Raw genomic sequence first — 19,783 nt, forward strand, 5'->3', positions numbered from 1 at the left:
AATTTTTTGATGCATTTTGTCAGCGTGTAAAAACATGACAAAAACTGTGTATTGTGAAATTGCCTTTAAATATTAGGATAAATTTTATATATTTTTGGGAAGATACAATTGGAAATAAATTATTTAAAAAATATATAAATGAGTCAAAAATAACTTGCGTTATTATCAATATATTTTTATCCCACTTTTGTATTATATTTTGACCTTTTAACTTTTTTTTTCTTTTAAGTTTTTGGTGAAATTCCCCATTTCAAATTCACATTCATCCTATTTAACCGAACATGACAGCAGCACATCTTTTACAAACAAAATCAATGAATGTGGTGAATGAAATATTAATCGTAATAGCTATATAATATAGTGTTTATTGTTTTTAAAATGTAGTTTTATTCCTTTAAGAGCATCACTGTTCTCTCCTCCCCTCCGTCCGGAAGCTGTTGTTTAATGCCCAGGTGAACTGGAAGTGGAGGAGGTTTTGTTGACATCAGAAATAATAATAATAGTAGTGATACAAAAACCGAAAACAGATAAAACATCCAAAAATAAGAGCTCAGGACAGTCGAGCTTACTGAAAGCAGCCGGCCGTCCTTCTGTCCTGGTAAATATTTAACTGTCAGCGCTTTTAAAAGGAGTTTGGGCTTCAAATTCAGCTCGACTTTCTGTAGCGTTAGCATTAGCTTTACCATTAGCTTTAACGTTAGCGTTAGCCTCAGTTGGTACAGTTCAGTGTTACTGTAGCGTTAGCATTAGCTTTAGCATTAGCTCTGGCTGGTACAGTTCAGTGTTAGCTACGGGTTTGAAGCTCCAGCTGCCGTTTAGCTCCGAGCTCTTCTTTACTGATGATGGGTCCGGTTTGATAAAGTCAGAAGAAGCTTTTGGATTCTGTATTTAAACAGACACCGTCAGTACTTTATGATTTATTGAGGGATTTTTAATATACTGAGCTTAAGATATATATAGTTTTGTAGCTAGTTAGGTTAGCTAGCTAGTTATTTAACAGTGCTTTAACTACATTCGCCGAATACGACGTTTTGGAAAGAGCTAGCTAGCTTTAATTTTGCTAACCGTCGCTTTACTGAGTCAAAATACAACGTTAAATAATTTTGTCGATTGTTTTTAGCTACTGTTAGCTTAGATGCCTGTTAGTTAAACCCTAAAAAAATGATAAATTATGTGTTATTACAGTGTGTGTGGTGCTAGAGAGGTCATGAAATCATTTTTCTGGTCTGGACAAGTGCTAATTCCATATTTTCCATATTACTAGTGTATTTTTATATCTACAACATAGCTGAATTTATTTATATGTGTATTTTATTTATATCTGTTTACTCTTTTAATATAAATGTAAAGCTGGCTGTTGTTCTTTAGCTTAACTACATTGTATTTCATAGCCAACGATAGAAATGTCATTTTTCAGGTCTGGACAAGTTTGGGTTTGCTGTTAATTACATATTTCTATTTTATATTTATATGTATATAGCTGGTTACTATTTTAATATAAATGTAGGTAAAGCTGGCAGTTGTTCTTTAGCTTAACAATATTGTATGTGAATTTCATAATCACCAATAGAAATGTCTAAAAAAAAAAAAAAAAAACTTAGATGGCTTAAAACCTTATTACATTGACTTCCATTGAAAGAAAAATGTGTGATGATAAGAAGGTTTCAGTGTGACAACAACAATGTTTTTTTTTTTTTTTTTTTTTTTTTGTCTTTTTCTGTTCTTTTACACAGGCTGGCCTCTCCTGTCCTCCTGATGCCTACAGTCTGAATGCCCACAACTTTCAGAGGTTTCAGAGGTCTGGGCAATTTTGGGATCCATATTCCTCATTATTATATTAATATATCTATATTTTATAGGTCATTACTGTCTCCGTTAAATATTTTGCTTTGTCATATTTTTGACTTTCTGAAATATTGTGAATCTGACATAATCGTCTAATGTAATTCAAATTACTTTCAAATACAAATCTTTCTACATTGATTTCAGTTTGAAAGTTAAAAAGGTTAAAGAGCACTAAACCCTAAATCATATATTTTTTATTTATAGCTGATATGTTTTCCTTTGAAGTAATGAAAGAAACGAGTCCTGCTTAATTTTTTTACAAACCTTTCCTAACCTTTAAAAAACACTTTTAATGCAGTCATTTCTGCATCTGCAGCGCCCTCACAGGTTCAACTTCTGCCCCGCCCCTAAACCCATACATCACCCAATGCTCTTCCCAAACTACTACTCAATATTTTTTAAAGCATTTTTCCAGTTTTAACTAAGGATGGAGTTAGTTAAAATTAGTGGGTTTAGGTACCCTTTAAGGAGGTTTTCATGCAACACTGATAATTTTTTGTTTTGCCAAAGCAGAATATTTTAGGTTTCACTGTCAACATAAATTAGTGTATCGAAATAGGATAATTAAGATTGTGCATCACTTAAAATGGTGGTGTCAGTTAAAAATAAATAAATAATCATAATCGATAATCGCTCATATATTTGAAGAATATTGAGATAATTATTATTTTTTTAACAGTATTGCTCAGCCCTAGTTGTCAACATATTAGTTTTTCTTCACATCAGAATTAGTCAGTAAATGTACCTGTCTTGGTAATGTATTGTACTTGCTGTTTTGTTTAGTATTGAATCATTTTCTCATCTCCCACAGGTTTGTTTCTGTACTTCTTCACAGCCTGGGCTCTGCTGTCATCTTGATGCCCAGAGTCTGAGGAGCCCCTAGAGCCTTTGTGCCTGGCTCCTCCCACCACACGTAAGATTTATCTTATTATCTTATTAGAAAAGCTATTAACATATCATAATATTAATTAATACTTTTTTTTTTACAATCAGGCAGTCGAATAAGAGCAAATTTCAATAGCTTAGTATTGTTATAATTTGTTATAATTAAATAGATTTAGGTGTTTAATTTCAATACAAAGAAATATTAAAGTGTTTGGTTATGGGGAGGCTGTAAATGATTTTTGGGTATTTTGGGTGATATGATAAAATATATAATATTAATAATATTTTAATTTCAACAGTAAATTACTGCATCAAGGTAAATGTTAAAATTGCTGTTATTTAGAAAAAATCTGTAAACTTTTGTCTATTTATTGACCCGAAGTAACAAAATAACTTTCAAAGACTGATTTCGTATAAAATAAAATAGTGTAAAAAATATTGTAACCTAAAAATAATGTAATGTAGGGGGAAAAAATCTAGAAAATCTTTGAATATACTGTAACATAAACAATTATACAAAATACCCTTTTTCACAGCTTTCCATTAGATACTAGACTTTTTTCATTACAAAAAACTATTATTATCAAAATATGGATTTCCTTTCACAATGTGTTGTGTGCAATATGATATGACAACATCCTGTCTGATTCCTGTTATGTCAAAATGTGAAAACCTTTTTACAGGATATGAAAAATGTCCTGATGTGATTAAATAAACACTGTCAGTTGACTGTGTCAGTATTCTTTATTTTAGATTTGCTGTACAAAGTATATGGTTCATAAATTTACTTATTATATAAGTGACATTTTGGATATTCTTACACATTTCTTTATGGTTTTCTCTGCAGGCTGGTCTCTCCTGTCCTCCAGATGCCTGAAGCCTGAGCCCCTGTGCCCACCTCGTGCCCTGGTGTTTGGCTCTAAAGTAATAAGGGGGCGCCACCATGGCAGCGAAGGCTGGAGACAACCCGGACAGCCTGATGTCTCTGTGCACAGTGTTCTGTTTAAAGAACCTCAGAAGAACCATGTGCTACACGGGAGAACGGAACAAGCTCTGTCTGCGCCCGGATGTGTTCCTGCCCAGTGAAATCTGTGATAAGCTGGTTAATGTGTACGTATTTATTTTGTTAAAATGCTTAGATTTTATAATTGGGGTCTGCAGATAACTATTAAAAAACAATATAAGGGATGTTAATGTGCTGAAATACAGAAAAGCAAACTGTTATGTATACTAGTATTGAAGTAATTATAATACAAACATCATGCACTTCATTTTAACCATAATAATGTTAAATACTTTAATATTGACTAATAATAATGATAACTATAACGTCATATTTGTTTAGTAAGATACCGTCAGAAACACATAGCTGAAGCTGCTCAGGGTAATGATGCTGTGATCAGTTTAAAACATTATTTTGACACAGTCACACAAAATCTTTGTAATTTTATGCTTCATTTGCTTACACTGTTAATATCCATGTTGTTTGTTTGTAAATTTCAAGATAAATTGACCAATAGAAATGCTCTAAAATATTTGTTAATTTTTCAGATAAACGGACCGATAGAAATGCTCTAAAAATATTTGTAAATTTTAAGATAAATGGACCAATAGAAATGCTTTATAATATTTGTAAATTTCTAGATGAACGGACCAATAGAAATGCTCTAAAATATTTTTAAATTTCAAGATAAATGAACCAATAAAAATGCTCTCAAAAATGTGTACATTTTAAGATAAATGGACCAATAGAAATTGTTTAAAATATTTGTAAATGTCTGTATAAACGGACCAATGGAAATGCTCTAAAAAAATTGTACATTTCAAGATAAATGAACCAATATAAATTCTCAATGAGAAATGGTACATTTTAAGATGAATGGACCAATAGAAATGCTTTAAAATATTTGTAAGTTTCTCGATAAATGGACCAATAGAAATGTGTTAAAATATTTGAAAATTTCAAGATAAATGGACCAATAGAAATGCCTTAAAATATTTGTAAGTTTCAATATAAATAGACCAATAGAAATTCTTTTTTTCATGAACATTTCTAAAGTTACCTCTTCTGCAATTTTGAAAAGGATTGGAAAAGTTTTTTTTAGTGACGACAGTAATTTGCATATTTATAACATATTTTTACAAAGTTTGCCAACAAAGTTCATCTTTATAATTAGCACCGTATTAATGAATTCAGTCATGATCAGAATTATGTTTATGTTGATTTTTGAAGATTAGATTAATAAATTAGTAAGATTAGATGAATAATACTCGTTTTATGTTAAATCAGTGTTTTGTGTTTGTTTCTGTTGTGCAGGTATATGGACCTGGTTTATACAGACAGTAACTTCGAGGCACAGGATGGTTTCTTCCAGCTGTTCTCAGACCCTCGCAGCACCAGGCTGACCCGTCTTCAGCTCAGGGATCTTGTGCGGGACAAAGACGTGGAGGCCATCAAGAAACAGGTTGGGAAGCTCTCAGTAACTCGTGGGTTAAAGAGCTGCATCTTAGGCTTATACGCCACATTGCTCAAATCAGATTTTTTGCTCAGATGAGATTTGGCTATTTTTGGATGGTTCACATTCACGAATGAAAGTGATCTGTATCTGTGTGTAATGTGAATGAATCTGTCTCTGAAATGCCTCACATGATGCACATTCTTTCATTATTTGTCTTATAGTTGTGCATCTTTATCAATAATCACTCTCAATTACTGTTATTGCTGAATGCTTACACTGATAAAGACTCACCTTAGAATGTTTTTGTAAATCATTAAACAGGTCAATCTTTAACAAAGCAATATCAAAGGTTGTCCAATGGGATTTTAATGTGTTTTAATTGCTGGCAGAATAAAAGCGAAAGTGTGTATCTGCAAAGTATTAACTTTTCAAGAGAGGGGAAAAAAACGTTGAATGCGTATTAATGGAACAAGATTTTAAGATTTTTATTCACAAGTAATTTGACAAGATTTTTCATTCATTTCTCATTTACAATGTTTCTGAGCATTTACAGTATAAAAGGGATTAAAAACATTAAAGAAATTATAAATAATTAAGAACAAAATAGTAAAAAAATAAATATTTTTAAAAAAGAAATACTAATTTAAAATCAACATTTATTATATAGATGAATCAAATATATACTTAAAAAGAATTCTAAAAGACCATAAAACAAATTAAAACATGTTAAAAATGTAAAAAAAATAAAAATAAAACATAAAATAAAGAAAAGTAAAATGATGAGAATGATAGGAAATTATAAAATGATTAATAAAAAAATAGTAATAAACAAATAAAAAATAAATAAAACTAATTAAAAGGCATCAGCATTAAATCCATACAGAGTATACATTGTTCCACAATCAAGCATAAAGAAGAGTAGAGGCAGATAAACTGCAACAAAAGGAAATAATTCTCCCTGTTCCTGCTCTTGATGTTTAAAGCAGTGCTGGAGGAGCAGGTTTCTGCACAGCTTTGGATTATAGCTGATCATGTGAGAACTGTTATACAGCGTGCCCGTCTCTCAGCAGTTTTACTTTCAGTTTTACTTTTCTGTCTTTTATATTCTTCATCACACAGATGCTAAAGAAGATAGAATAATAGATTCGTGCATTGTGTTGATGTCTGATATGTAATTCGGTCAGTTTATGTATAAAGATGAAGACGAGGCAACACTGTTTTTATTATTTATTATTTATTATTTGTATTTATGATTTGGCCGTGCCTTATCAGTTTTGGAGTAAATAAGTTGATGCACTTGACACGCCGCACATTCCTGATTTACTGGCCCTGAGTTTCTGTTTCTCTCTCGCCTCTATACTGGGGTTATGTCGTATTGTAATTTACATTGTGATAGTAGCTCCATTCTGTCTTGATAGCTGTCTCTTTTGTAGTTGTTTTGCAGTTTACTGTGCAGCTTTAAGAATATGTTTTTATAATGCATTATACTTTTATGTTACGTTATTCATTTTGTTATTATTATTATAATTTTGTACAAAAGTTACTATAATTATCAACATTTTAGTTTACTGTTTTTCTCTACTGAATCTTTAAATATGTTATACATAATAAAATGTTTACTTTTATTTTGTTGCAGTAGTATATTCTTGGAACTAATATTTGAATAACATTTTTCAGTGTTTCAATATGCTGTTAACTATATTGTATCCAAAGTACCTGATAAATGGACCAATAGAAAAGCTCCAGAATTACGTGGAATAAAATATTTTTTATTGAATTCCATTAAATATATACAGCTCTGGGAAAAAAATAAGATATCACTTAAAAATGATGAGTTTCTTTGATTTTATCAAATTAAAAACCTCTGGAATATAATCAAGAGGAAGATGGATGATCACAAACCATCAAACCACCAAACTGAACTGCTTGATTTTTTTGCACCAGGAGTAAAGCAGCATAAAGTTATCCAAAAGCAGTGTGTAAGACTGGTGGAGGAGAACATGATGCCAAGATGCATAAAAAAAACAGTGATTAAAAACCAACCAGGATTATTCCACCAAATATTGATTATTTCTGAACTATTAAAACTTTATGAATATGAACTTGTTTTCTTTGCATTATTTGAGGTCTGAAAGCTCTGCATCTTTTTATGTTATTTCAGCCATTTCTCATTTTCTGTAAATAAATGCTCTAAATGACAATATTTTTATTGGGAATTTGGGAGAAATGTTGTCTGTAGTTTATAGAATAAAACAACAATGTTCATTTTACTCAAACATAAACCTATAAATAGCAAAATCAGAAAAACTGATTCAGAAACAGAAGTTCTCTCTTCATTTTTTCCAGAGCTGTATATATGTGTGTGTGTGATAATTATACATTTTAAGAGTGTTTGCCCTTCATGTTTTCAGGACCTGATAGAGCTGCACCTGACCTCCTGCGATCACTTGAGCGCCCGCAGCCTGTACACACTCTGCAGCTTCAGACACAGCCTGGTGTCCCTCAGCCTCTTCGGCTGCTCACACATCTTCTTCAGGAAGGGAGTAGCGCCGCTGGCCTGTGGGGAGGACTACGGTGACGAGGACGAGGAAGAGCGCATGCCCAGGCATGCAGTGGACTCTGAGTTTACCTTCCAGGTAAGGATGTAAACACGTGTACCATTTCCTCAGTCTAAAAGTAGAAGGTTATAAAGAATTTTTGTGATACACTGCCTGGCCAAAAAAATTATTTTGCGTCCTGCATTCAGTTAAGTCAAATTGCTTCTGCAACTTCAAGATTTATTTCTTTAAATCCAGTGTTGCTTTAATTAATTTTTCATCAAGATCTTGCAGCAGCATTGATGATGGTAGAGTCTGACCACTGCACAAAGCAGCTCTTCTCCATCCAGCACATCCTAAAGATTCTCAATGAGGTTAAGATCTGGACTCTGTGGTGAACTCTCTCTCAATCCATGTGTGAAAATGATAAATGATGATCTCATGCTCCCTGAACCCGGAACTCTTTCACAATTCCAGACCCATGAAGAATAGGAAGAATAAACAAATCCATTGATTCAGGAATAAGCTGGTCTATATTCAGTATATTCAGGTAGCCAGCTGACCTCATTCTTTCAGCACATACTGTTGCTGAACCTAAACCTGCAGACCAACTGCAGCATCAACCAATCAACACATCATTTACTTACTTAAATCCAGGTGGAGACAAAACCCTGACAAATTTCTAAATACCCTTATTTAGGATAGTTTGATGATGCGCTGAATCATTTGTTTAATAATTGTAATGTAATTTTATCATTGTGCAGGGCTTTAACAGGCTGCGGCTGTTGAATCTGGGAGGTATGCAGGCAGTGGTGGATATTGAGGCTCTGCTGAAGCCCCTGCCGGCTCTTACCTCTCTGGACCTGTCTGGAGTTTATCTGCCCCGGCCGGCTTTTCTCGCACAGTGGAGGGACAGACTGGCCTCTCTGGTGCTTTATAATGTCGATCTTTCAGAGGAGCTCATCAGCACTGTTGTGCAGATGAGCCGGTTAAGGTAAGGCGATAATTTTGCTATCAACATATTGTACTATTTATTTATTTATTTACTATTTTATTTAATAGTTTAAATTACCTAACATAACTGTAAATGCACCAGAATTAGCCTAAAGGCTACTTTTCTTGAATCTTGATTTTGAAATTGTCTACCTAAAAAAAACAACATGAAGATAACAATGAACAATGCAATTATAAAAGAGCAATAAAACAGATATAACGCAGTGTTTCATTCTGGAAATTCTTCTTTTTTTTAATTCTGCAGGCACTTGGATATCTCTCGGGAGAACCAGCGCAACAGTAAATTCAAAATGACAAGGAAAATCCTGACGAGTATTGTGCAGAGCCTGGGGAACCTAGTGTCACTAGATATTTCTGGTCACATAATGCTGGATAACTGCACCGTGCCACAATTTGAGGACGCCATGGGACGCCCCAGGTATTGCAAAAACAGAAGGAGGTTTCTAGAAAGCAGTGCTACTTGTTGAGTTATAGCATTTGTGGATGGAAAGTAATTATAATAAAAAAAAATAAAACATAGTGGTATTCTGCTGAAAGCAGTCCATTTTCTGTTTGTTTTACCATTTACTCTGAAGTATTAGTGTATTTTTTGTGTAATTGTTCATGTTTGCAGTTTATATGCACACACTAAATATTCTGCGCTTTTAACTTTTTACATTTACATTATTTTACATTATTTTATTTTGCATTTTGTTTTTTGTTTTTTTAATCAGATTTAATTTAGAATCTTGATAAGTTAGTATTTACAGACAAAAGGAATGTGACAAAAGTTTACAGATTATTTTTGTTTTTACTGAATGTTTGAAATTTTTCATATTTATATAAAAACTAACAATTATTTGTTGCATTTTTTAAGCGTTTTTTCATATTGCCAAGAATAATGTTACTGCAAAAATTATATTACCGTTTTTTTTTTAGTATCAAATCACCCAATTTTTGAGAAATGTTACAAAAAAGTAGGCGGGGCAGTGGAGATTTTTTTTTTTTATAATTATTTCTTATGTTGTTTTTGTTAGATTAAGACTTATGTATTATTAATACTCTCTCTCTCTCTCTCTGTCTCTCTTTCCCCCTCTCTTTTTCTCTCTTTCTCTCCTTTTCTCATAGCATCGAGCCGTCTAAGAGCAGTATCTATCCCTTCCAGGAGCTCAAGAGGCCACTACAGTTTTTGGGCCTGTATAACACCACACTCTGCAATGTCACACACATCCCTGCCTACAAGGTACCGTGTCCTATAAAACCTGAAGGTCTTCCTCTGATCTATCTCACTGATTTAACTCCTCAGCTCAGGATCAGACCCTGAAGTATAGAATTAATCATACCATGCTGTAGAAATTTAATCTCATACTGTATATCAGATACCAAAAGCTTTTGGAAAACTATTCTAAAATGTGTCCAGATGTTTAAAATGCACTATAAAAGCACAAGTACTCTATAAAAAGTTATTTTTTTCTGGTTATCACTTGAAGTGACACAAATGTCATCAGAAGGTCATGGTAAACAGACATATCTGATGTATTAGTTTTATTAAACTAGGGGTGGGAATTGCCTCTGAAAAATATTATACTGCATAGGCTTAGCACTGCCACTATGATCAGAAGATTGCTGGTTTGAATCCTAGTCACGCAGCTTGCCATCAGCTGCCAGAGCCCTGAGAGAGCACAATTAGCCTTTCTCTTTCTGGGTGGATGCAGTAGATGGCGCGCTCTCTTTCCCCTCATCACTCCTAGGGTGATGGTGATCAGCACAAGGCTGCGTCTGTGAGCTGATGTATCAGAAACGAGTCACTGCGCTTTCCTCCAAGCGTTAGCGCTGTGATGCTACTTGGAAATGCTGTATCAGCAGCAGCTCATAAAGAGAAGGAGTGTGTGTGTGTGTGTCTGTGAGAATACTGGTCAGTGTATTGTGTGTGTGTGTGTGTGTGTGTGTGTGTTCAGGTGACAGGCTCTAAGAATGAAGAGCAGGTGCTGAATGCTATAGAAGCTTATACTGAATCCCGTCCTGAGCTGGCCCACAGAGCCATCAACCAGCTGTTTGACATCGCCAGGATACAACACTGCAGCCAGCTGCTCCGAGCACTACAGGTACACACACACACACACACACACACACACATTTCTTCAGTTTAAGCTGTATAAGCAGGGTTCCTGCGGGTCCTTAAAAAGTCTTAAAATGTCTTAAATTAAAGTCTTGCAAATTTGCTCTAGGTATTAGCTAATTTACTAACTTTAGTGGCAAGCTAGCTAACATACTAACTTTTCCTAGCTAAAGTGAGCTAGCTAATGTTACCAGGGACAGAACTAAGGTTAGCGGAAAGCTAGATAATACTAATGGTAAGTTAGCTAACATACTAACGTTAACCAAGGGAAAACTAAAGAAATTTTGACTACATAACTACTTCAATTATTGTACTTAAGTATCTCTCATCTCTTCATATTGTATAAATGAAGACCAGTGTCCATGTGTTCAAAAAGACCAACCTTTCAATGCTTGTCATAGTTTTTTTCCATGGGATTTCATAGGTGTCCAAAAAAACAAACATGCTGTATATATTCTAGTAACTCTAGTATGTCTCTCTCTCTCTCTCTCTCTCTCTCTCTCTCTCTCTCTCTCTCTCTCTATCTGTCTGTCTGTCTGTCTGTCTGTCTCCTGGTTTCTTCCCCTCTCTCAGCTGGTAATCGCAGCACTGAAGTGTCATAAATATGATAAGAGCATTCAAGTGACGGGCAGCGCTGCTCTCTTCTACCTGACCAACACAGAATACCGCAACGAGCAAAGTGTACGGCTGCGCCGGCAGGTCATAGAGGTGGTGCTCAATGGCATGGAGCAATATCAGGAGGTCACGGTAAGCAACACACACACACACAAATAAATTTGACTTACTAATGTTACTGCTTCATTACTTATTACTCATTTCTTAATTTCATCTCAGATTTACTTGTAAGTCTTTAAAAGTATTACATTTAATTTCCCCTTACCAGCAGATTCCCTGTTTTCTGTTCTTTTCTGGAACTTTTTCTTGCTCTTTATTTTATCTCTAGGTCCAGAGGAACTGCTGTCTGACTCTGTGTAACTTCAGTATACCTGAAGAGTTAGAGTTTCAGTACCACCGGGTTAATCTGCTGCTGCTGAAGATTTTGGAGCCGGCGCGGCAGGACGAGTCTATCCAGCGCATCGCCGTGCATCTCTGCAACGCCCTCGTCTGCCAGGTGGACAATGACCACAAAGAGGCCGTCGGCAAGATGGGTTTTGTTAAGGTGAATTTAAAATAAGTGATGTTTAATCCAATCATAGTTAAATACTGTATATACTCAGGCCTCGGGGCTTCTTGTACCGTATTTATTGGACTATAAGGCGCACTATCAATGAACGTCTTTTTTCATACATAAGTTGTTACCCTGGGAGCTATCAGCTAGCAGTTTGTCCCACGTAGCTTGTTTTTAACACAGTAAACATGCAAACTACAGTCCAATATACTCACCCATGAATGGCGAAAGTGCTAGCACTGCGGTAAGCGTCTAATGCTGCTGCACCCAGCCTTAGTGCTGGAGAAAAGTCACTAAAAACTCAGTTGTTAAATGGGTTGGAACAGCAAATATACAACAAAATGCACTTTTAAATGAGATTTAAATGAGAGTTTTGTCTCAAGCTCTAACCAAACACACCAGCATTTTGTAAATGAGCTCAGATGACCATACATTCACATACTTTCTAATTACTGAATCCAGGCTGTTCAGTGTGTGACACTTTGGGTCTTAGCTGTTAAAGTAAAGGACAGAGTGCTATTAGGAATTTTCCACATCTTTAAAAATGTGGTCTATATGTCACTATGGACTCTTATAGGTTAAATGTGTGAGTGCAGTACTTTTAACCCTGTCTCTAGAATTTGATTCTGTTTGTATACAAATCATGTTAATTTTCTTTTGTCTTTATATATTACTCCATAGACCATGCTGAATTTAATACAGAAGAAGCTACAGGACAGAATGGTGAGTATTACCGTATACAAGTTGCTTCCACTGTAACGCCACTGTAAAACCAAAGAATGCCAGTCATCCTTGGTCTAGGTTTATGACATTTTCTCTGGTAAAGTGGTTTGTTTATTTTACTTTAGTCAGATAGTATCATCATGCACTGGAAATGTAGAGATACCAGTTCTGCTGTTCTGATCTGCGAGCTGCTTAAAGAAATGCAAACGGCTCTTTATTGCTGTTTTTGAGTAGAGCAATGGAATTCAGCCGCAAAATTTAAACCATCATTGTCATTAAACACACAAAACACAAACACACACACACACTATTGAATAGGGCAGTGAAGACTAGGGCTGGGCTTTTTTGATAGCCAAAAAATTCAAAGGGATAATTATTCTTACACAAAAAATGTTATTTAGCCATAGTCATAAGTAATCTTACTCTCATACTGTCACCATTAATGGATCCATCTTTCTGGATCTTGTTGGAACAAAAACAACTGAATTACTTTAACTAAAAGTTAAAGTAAACTAAAGTAAACTACAAATGCTTAAACTACAAATACTACACATATAACTGGATGCATTTCAGTTTTAAGAGTTCCTTTAAAACATCAGAATTAGATTGGCACAGAACTGGATTGAGAGAAAGGAAGGGGTTGAGAGAGGAAGAGAGAGAGACACAAAGGGGCTGAGTAAGAGAGAGGGGGGTAGACGAGGCGAGAGAGAGACAGACAGAGACAGAAAGGGATTGAGAGAGACAGAAAGGAGTTGAGAGGAAGAGAGAGAGAGAGAGAGAGAGATAAAGATTAAGAGAAAGAAAGGGGTTGAGAGAGACAGAAAGGGGTTGAGAGAGGAAGAGGGATTGACAGGTTCAGAGACAGAAAAACAGGTACAGAGAGAGAAAGAGGTTGAGAGAGTGAAGGGGCTTATGAGAGAAAGGGATAGACAGGGTGAGAGAAAGAAAAAAGGGGTAGAGAGAGAGAGAGAAAAAGGGGTTAAGAACAGAAGAGAAAGGGAGAAAAAAGGGGTTGAGAAAGAAAGGGGGATAAACAGGGCGAGAGAGACAGAAAGGGGTTGAGAGAGAGAGAGAAAGGAAGGAAGGGAGAGAGAGACAGAGACAGAAATTGATTGATTGATTGATTGATTGAGAAAGATAGAGAAGGGCTGTGAGTGAGAGAAAGGTTGCAGGTTGTTTTTACTCAGCTGTGTGCGCTTTCATTTGACATGTTTATGTGTATTTCATGCAGAGTATCTAAAATCATACGTTTGCTGTGTGAGTGCATTTGCACATCTGTGTCAACAATGGGAGCAACTTAATGTAGCTAAATGCAGTCATTAGAACAGACAATCTTATTTCTCTGTTTGTCTCCTCCCTCAGTGTGATCAGGTGATGGAGTTTTCGTGGAGCGCTCTGTGGAACATCACAGACGAGACGCCAGATAACTGTCAGATGTTCCTCAACTGCAACGGCATGGACCTCTTCCTGGACTGCCTGCAGGTGAGTTACAGAACCTGTACCACAAGAAAAGTGCAGCAGGTGCTTCTTATTTCCTGTTCCATTCTTTCACTCACATGCCAGAAGTCTTAGGATTGGTTGTATGTAAATAATTATACAGAGTACTCTGTATAATTTTTCGCACTATTAGGCACAACTAAAATCCTTTAATTTTTAAAAAATCATCAGTGCGCCTTAAGTATGAATTTTACCAGTCTTAAGGAGGTATTAAGGGGTGGTTCAGTTCAGTATTAGCACTAGCCGCTAACCACGCTAAGCGCTAGCTATGTCACCGTTCAGAATTTAGTCTTATCAGACTGTAGCTGGTAGCCAGCTAACCCTGGCTAGCATTTCTGGAGCAGTATTAGCATTATCTGCTATCTGCGCTAGTAGTCTGTGTGTTTACTGTATTAAAACAAGCTACATCGGACGAACTGCTAGCTGATAGCGCCCTTTTTTACCGAAAAACTCAGTTCCATTCAGGTTCCTCAGTGTAGTGCTGTCGAGTGGAGGTTAGCGCTTAAACAAATAAACAGTTTTCAGGAGAGAAATCTGTGTAGAATAACATCCTGCACTTTTTTTTTTAAGTTACAGTTTTGTTTTCTTAGCTTAGCTTTACTTAACTTAGCACCAGTACCTAGCGGCGAGACCTGCTGAATTAGAAGGGAAACATAGCGACACCACTGTTCCTTACCAGTTTCACGTTATGCGCTTTATAATCCAGTGTGACTTTTATATGACAATAAACCAGAAACTAGACATTCATTGATAATGCACTTTATATTCCGTTGTGGCTTATAGTGCGATAAAAACGCTAGACTTTTAGACAAGTAGATATTTGTCTCTTGTCTCAGATTCATGATGATTTCTGAATGTTCACCACAGGAGTTCCCAGACAAACAGGAGCTGCATCGGAACATGCTGGGGCTGCTGGGTAATGTGGCAGAGGTTAGAGCACTCAGACCTCAGCTGCTCACCAGCCAGTTCATCACCGTCTTCAGGTAAGCTCCCATTCTACTCATGTGATCTGTTTTTTTTTTTGTGTATTGAAGCTTCTAAAGCTGAACTTCTCTACCTGTTTGGTCAGTAATCTGCTGGACAGCAAGGCGGACGGGATCGAGGTGTCCTATAACGCCTGTGGGGTTCTGTCCCACATCATGTTCGACGGGCCTGACGTGTGGAGCGTGGAGGACCCTGAAAGAGATTGGGTCATGGACAAAATGTGGGACGCCATCCAGAGCTGGGACGTCACCTCCCGCCGGAATATCAACTACAGGTATGTTTTATATTTTTATAGAAACCATATTCTCCACTTGTGATATAATATGATAAATGGAGAAGTTTAATGTACCATCTCTGTATTTCTCAAAATGAAACAGGCTGTTCTTGTTAGTGTTCTTTTATGACTTATACATTATAGAAAATTATATTATCCCCCAAATAGGTGAGAAGAAAGACAACATACAATGTTTTTGATGTTGTGATCAAATCACAATCAATGGAAAGTAAGGCCTTGTTTGTAAATACAGCAGTGATAAAAAAAAAAAAAAAGTGGCAAAACAAAATATTCTGTATTTTGTTCAGTTTTGGCCTAAAATGTTTTTGGTTAATCCATATTATATAGTTTCTTTTAAAAGGGACATTTATGCTGCTTTTGTTGGAGTAACTGTCTCTAGACTTTCTACTTGATTTAGAGCATTACATGGGTCGTGAGGATTATATAATTACATTATATATTATATATAGTAGAGCTGGTCAGAATGGTAAAATGGTCGAAATCTTTTACACTCATTCTGCTGCGGGGAGAAAGAGTGTATGTATTTAAAAAGATGTTTTTTTTGTGAAACAGTTACATAACTTTGTTTATCTCCTTTTCTCTTTCTCTCTCTCTCTCTCTCTCATTCTCTCTCGCTCACTATTTCCAAAGCTATTGATCAATAAAGAAAATAGATCAAAATAAATAAATAACCACAGATTTAAGAGAAAAAAAATTATAGTTTATAGATTATAAGATTGATTGATTAATGAATAAAGAAGTAAGTAAAATAGTTACAAAACACTTATCCTACAATTTATACTAGTAGTATTAACAGTACAGTCATTATTAATCTCTCTATCTCTCTCATATTCATTCTCTTTCAGGTCGTTTGAGCCCATTCTGCGTCTCCTTCCTCAGGGTATATCTCCAGTCAGTCAGCACTGGGCCACCTGGGCTCTCTTTAACCTGGTGTCTGTATATCGTGAGTTCACACATACAGTTTCTTGGTGTTCACATTCACAAAATGACATCATTAGTATGTATACTCCTGGCAGAATTAAAGATCAGTCAACATGATTCTGCACAAAAACGCACCTGATCTGTATCCTCTGATATGTTTAGGTGGTGCTGCCTCACACACAGGCGGCACAGACTGAAGTTCCCCAGTTCTTATATTTCTTTTTTTCTGTAGCAGTTCACTCTCTCAGTGCTTGTTGTGTTCACTGTACTTTAGGCTTTAATTCAGTGACGTGGGGTTTAAGATATTAAACAGGATTTATTAATATTATCTCTCCTCTCTTCGTCTGCAGCAAGCAAGTACTGTCCTTTATTAGTGAAGGAGGGAGGAGTTGCTCTGCTGGAGAAAGTTTTAGAGCTGGATTCTTCTCAGCCAGAGACCAAGGACATGGCACGGTACACACACACACACACACACACTCTTTCACAAAACATGCTGTGTGTACACCACTGGTAAAAAGGTTAAGAACACCCCAATTTTACATTTTCACTGACATTTAATTACCAAAACTGCCAGAGACTTTGATAAATAACTAAAATAATTAATAAAATGGTCAATTTAGATTTAATTTACTTCATTTAAATTTTGAATTGTGGGTTTACAGTCTTCTAAACCCAACAAATGTGTTGTTTATTTAATGGTCGTCAAAAACCCATTTAAATATACATATGCATGCAAAGTGAATCTAAGAGCAATTTCTTTAAAAAACTGAGAAGGAATTTGACTACCTAACTACATGTATAAAATTTACTACAATAAAATAAATATCAAAACTTCTCAAAATGAGATATTTCACTTTTCTGTAATGTTCTCTGCAATTAGAGTACATTAGTAAGAAACTCTCTCTGTTTTTTTTTTGCGCTCAATGTAAAAGAACAAAATCAAAGAAATCCGAGTCAGATTAGTTAATTAATTCATTATTTATTTTTATTTTTATTTAAGTTAGTTAGTTAGTTAGTCATTAAAAGTCTTTCCTGACTCACCCAGAATGTGTCCACGACCCACCTTTGGGTCCTGAACCACTAGTTTAGAATTGCAACTTTACAGGTTTCTGACAAAAGCAAATTATTATTATTAAAACCATTTAGAAAATCGCATTAAAATAGTAATTTGATTAATAAAATTACTTCGATTAACTCCTAGCTTTAGCATCCATCCATCCATCCATCAGAAGGGTTAAATTAGTTTTAATTCATGCTTTTGTCCTCACTGTCTGTGTGTTGCAGTAAAGTGATGGAGCAGTGTGAGAACTTTAAGGAAGATCCCATGGAGACCAGCAGGTAAACGCAGAAGACCAGGAGACCCCGCCCTCACATCACCGATCACCAGGTCCACCTTAAAGCACGTGGGCGGCTGCCCCCCCCCCATCCCCCGTCTCTCCCTCCCTCACTCCCAGGATGTTTCTGTTGAGCGTCTCCTCTCTGCAGTTTAATGTGTGTGCTGGCAGTGGCAGCGGCAGCGGCAGCGGCAGTGGCAGCGACAGCGGCATCAGGGTGGCTGGGCGACTCTCTGTCTCTCTGACAAAACTCTCTCTCCTCCTGTGACACACTATAGGACGAGTTCAGGAGTGTGTGTGTGTGTGTGTGTGTGTGTGTGAGTGTGTGTTCACACGAGTGTGTGTTTGCGTGTGTGTGTGTGTTTGTTTTTGTGTTGCACATGATAATAAGCAGTATTTGTATCATCTATTATAGGTTTTGAGTGTTTTGTCACGCCTTAGTTTTTATGTGTGTAGATGGTGAGTAATGAATGAGTGAATAAGTAAATTGAGTGATTGAGTGAAATGAATCAATTGTGTGTCCTTATAAGAAACAAATCAAATCCAGTATGTTCTCTCCTCCTCTCCTCCTAGAGTGAGGACACAAAAAAGGACACAAACACAGAGCAAACAGCCTGCTGACACTCATCTTTACAGAGAGAGAGTGTGTGAGTGTGTGTGTTTGTGTGTGTGTATGTAATTAAATGAGATATATATAATATAAGCTCAGATAAGCTTCACTAAGTTGCACAGCGATTAAGTGTGGTTGTGGTGGGTTTGTTCTCAAGACTTTACTCAGAGCTCAGAACAGAGCGGATCGATGATTTTCGTGGTTCGGGGAGGAAAAAAAAGAGGCAGAAAAGGTCAGTTTTGGCAGGTTTGACGTTCGACTTTTGTCAGATGTTTTGGACGACCCATTCTCTCACTCAGGAGTTTGGATGATGACTATCATCGATCGATGGTGCTGAAGGTGCTGACGATTAAGGAAAATACTTATTATTACTGTTTATGGTGGAGAGACTTCACTTGCTACCACAAAATGAACTCTAAAGCCACCGTGGAGAATCTATCTCTCTCTCTCTCACACACACACACACACACACAGAAAAAAAAAAAAGAAAAAACAAAACTCACAAAAAATACACACACACTCACACCCGAGACTTCTGCTCATGTACATAATAACTTGGAAGAAAGGACAAATTCTCTCATTTTCTGTTTAGTTTTTGTTTCTGTTGTTTTCTGTATGTATGTTTTTATGACACAACTATAAAACACTCCTATGATGAACTCCCAGTCCGACCTGATTCTGATTCAGTCACGGGAAGCTATAATGGGAATGAATTAATATCATTATGGTCATTGTTATGGTCATCACATCCATATATGGAAAAAATGACCGAAATCCCTTCCCTTTTTTGATTTTAGTGTTTTTTTATTATTATTAATATTATTATTGTTATTATTAATTGCCTTTATTTTTTTCATCATTTTTATCACTCATAGTTGTTGTGTAATGGGCTTTGCAGTGAAATTGAAGTAATATTTCTATTATCTATTATTACAGTTTTTGGAAAGGAGTAGGGATGCACCGAAATGAACATTTATGGCCGAAGCCGTGCATAATACCGAACACAGGTTTTCGCAAGTTTTTCATCACAAATTTAACAAGCCTAAATGTATTTTGGCTTGATTTTTACATCGTTGCTAATCTCGGAGTGGCTCAGACGCTGCACCCCATAGATTACAAGTTTAAATCCCTGTTCATGCCGCTTGCCCTCAGCAGCCGGAGTCTGAGAGAGCTCACAATATGTCATGCTGTCTCTGGATGGATAGATGGCGCTCTCTCCCTTTCATCACAGGTTTAATATCTAGACCAGTCAGCAACTGTGAGTCAACATCAGCGACAGCCAATAGGATCACCGAAAGAAAGAACCACGTTTTTGGAGAGTTGGGGCTGAAAATTGATGAAAAGATGAAAAATCGTATAATTTGTGAAAAAAATAAGAGACCACTTAGTTTCTTTGATTTTGCCAAATTGAAA

The 19,783-nt window shown here is 36.0% G+C and overlaps 1 protein-coding gene across 2 annotated transcripts; it reads left to right on the plus strand.

Annotated features, from left to right (window-relative positions):
- The first annotated feature begins 435 nt into the window (after nt 1-435).
- zer1 (zyg-11 related, cell cycle regulator) lies at nt 436-18,843 on the plus strand. 2 transcript variants are annotated; one of them, XM_022676614.2, is made up of 19 exons: nt 436-598; nt 1,734-1,798; nt 2,657-2,758; nt 3,578-3,840; nt 5,048-5,195; nt 7,601-7,825; nt 8,491-8,720; nt 8,985-9,158; nt 9,848-9,962; nt 10,678-10,824; nt 11,412-11,585; nt 11,782-11,997; nt 12,688-12,729; nt 14,092-14,211; nt 15,094-15,209; nt 15,296-15,484; nt 16,351-16,448; nt 16,777-16,879; nt 17,711-18,843. In XM_022676614.2, the coding sequence occupies exons 4-19, from the start codon at nt 3,674-3,676 to the stop codon at nt 17,766-17,768; spliced, it is 2,322 nt and encodes a 773-aa protein (XP_022532335.1). In that variant the 5' UTR covers nt 436-598; nt 1,734-1,798; nt 2,657-2,758; nt 3,578-3,673; the 3' UTR covers nt 17,769-18,843. The 2 variants fall into 2 exon arrangements, with proteins under 2 accessions (XP_022532335.1, XP_022532336.1); XM_022676615.2 differs by lacking the exon at nt 436-598 and adding an exon at nt 777-901.
- Nucleotides 18,844-19,783: the final 940 nt, after the last annotated feature.

This window comes from Astyanax mexicanus, chromosome 17 (genome assembly GCF_023375975.1).
Source record: "Astyanax mexicanus isolate ESR-SI-001 chromosome 17, AstMex3_surface, whole genome shotgun sequence".
NCBI lineage: Eukaryota > Metazoa > Chordata > Actinopteri > Characiformes > Acestrorhamphidae > Astyanax > Astyanax mexicanus.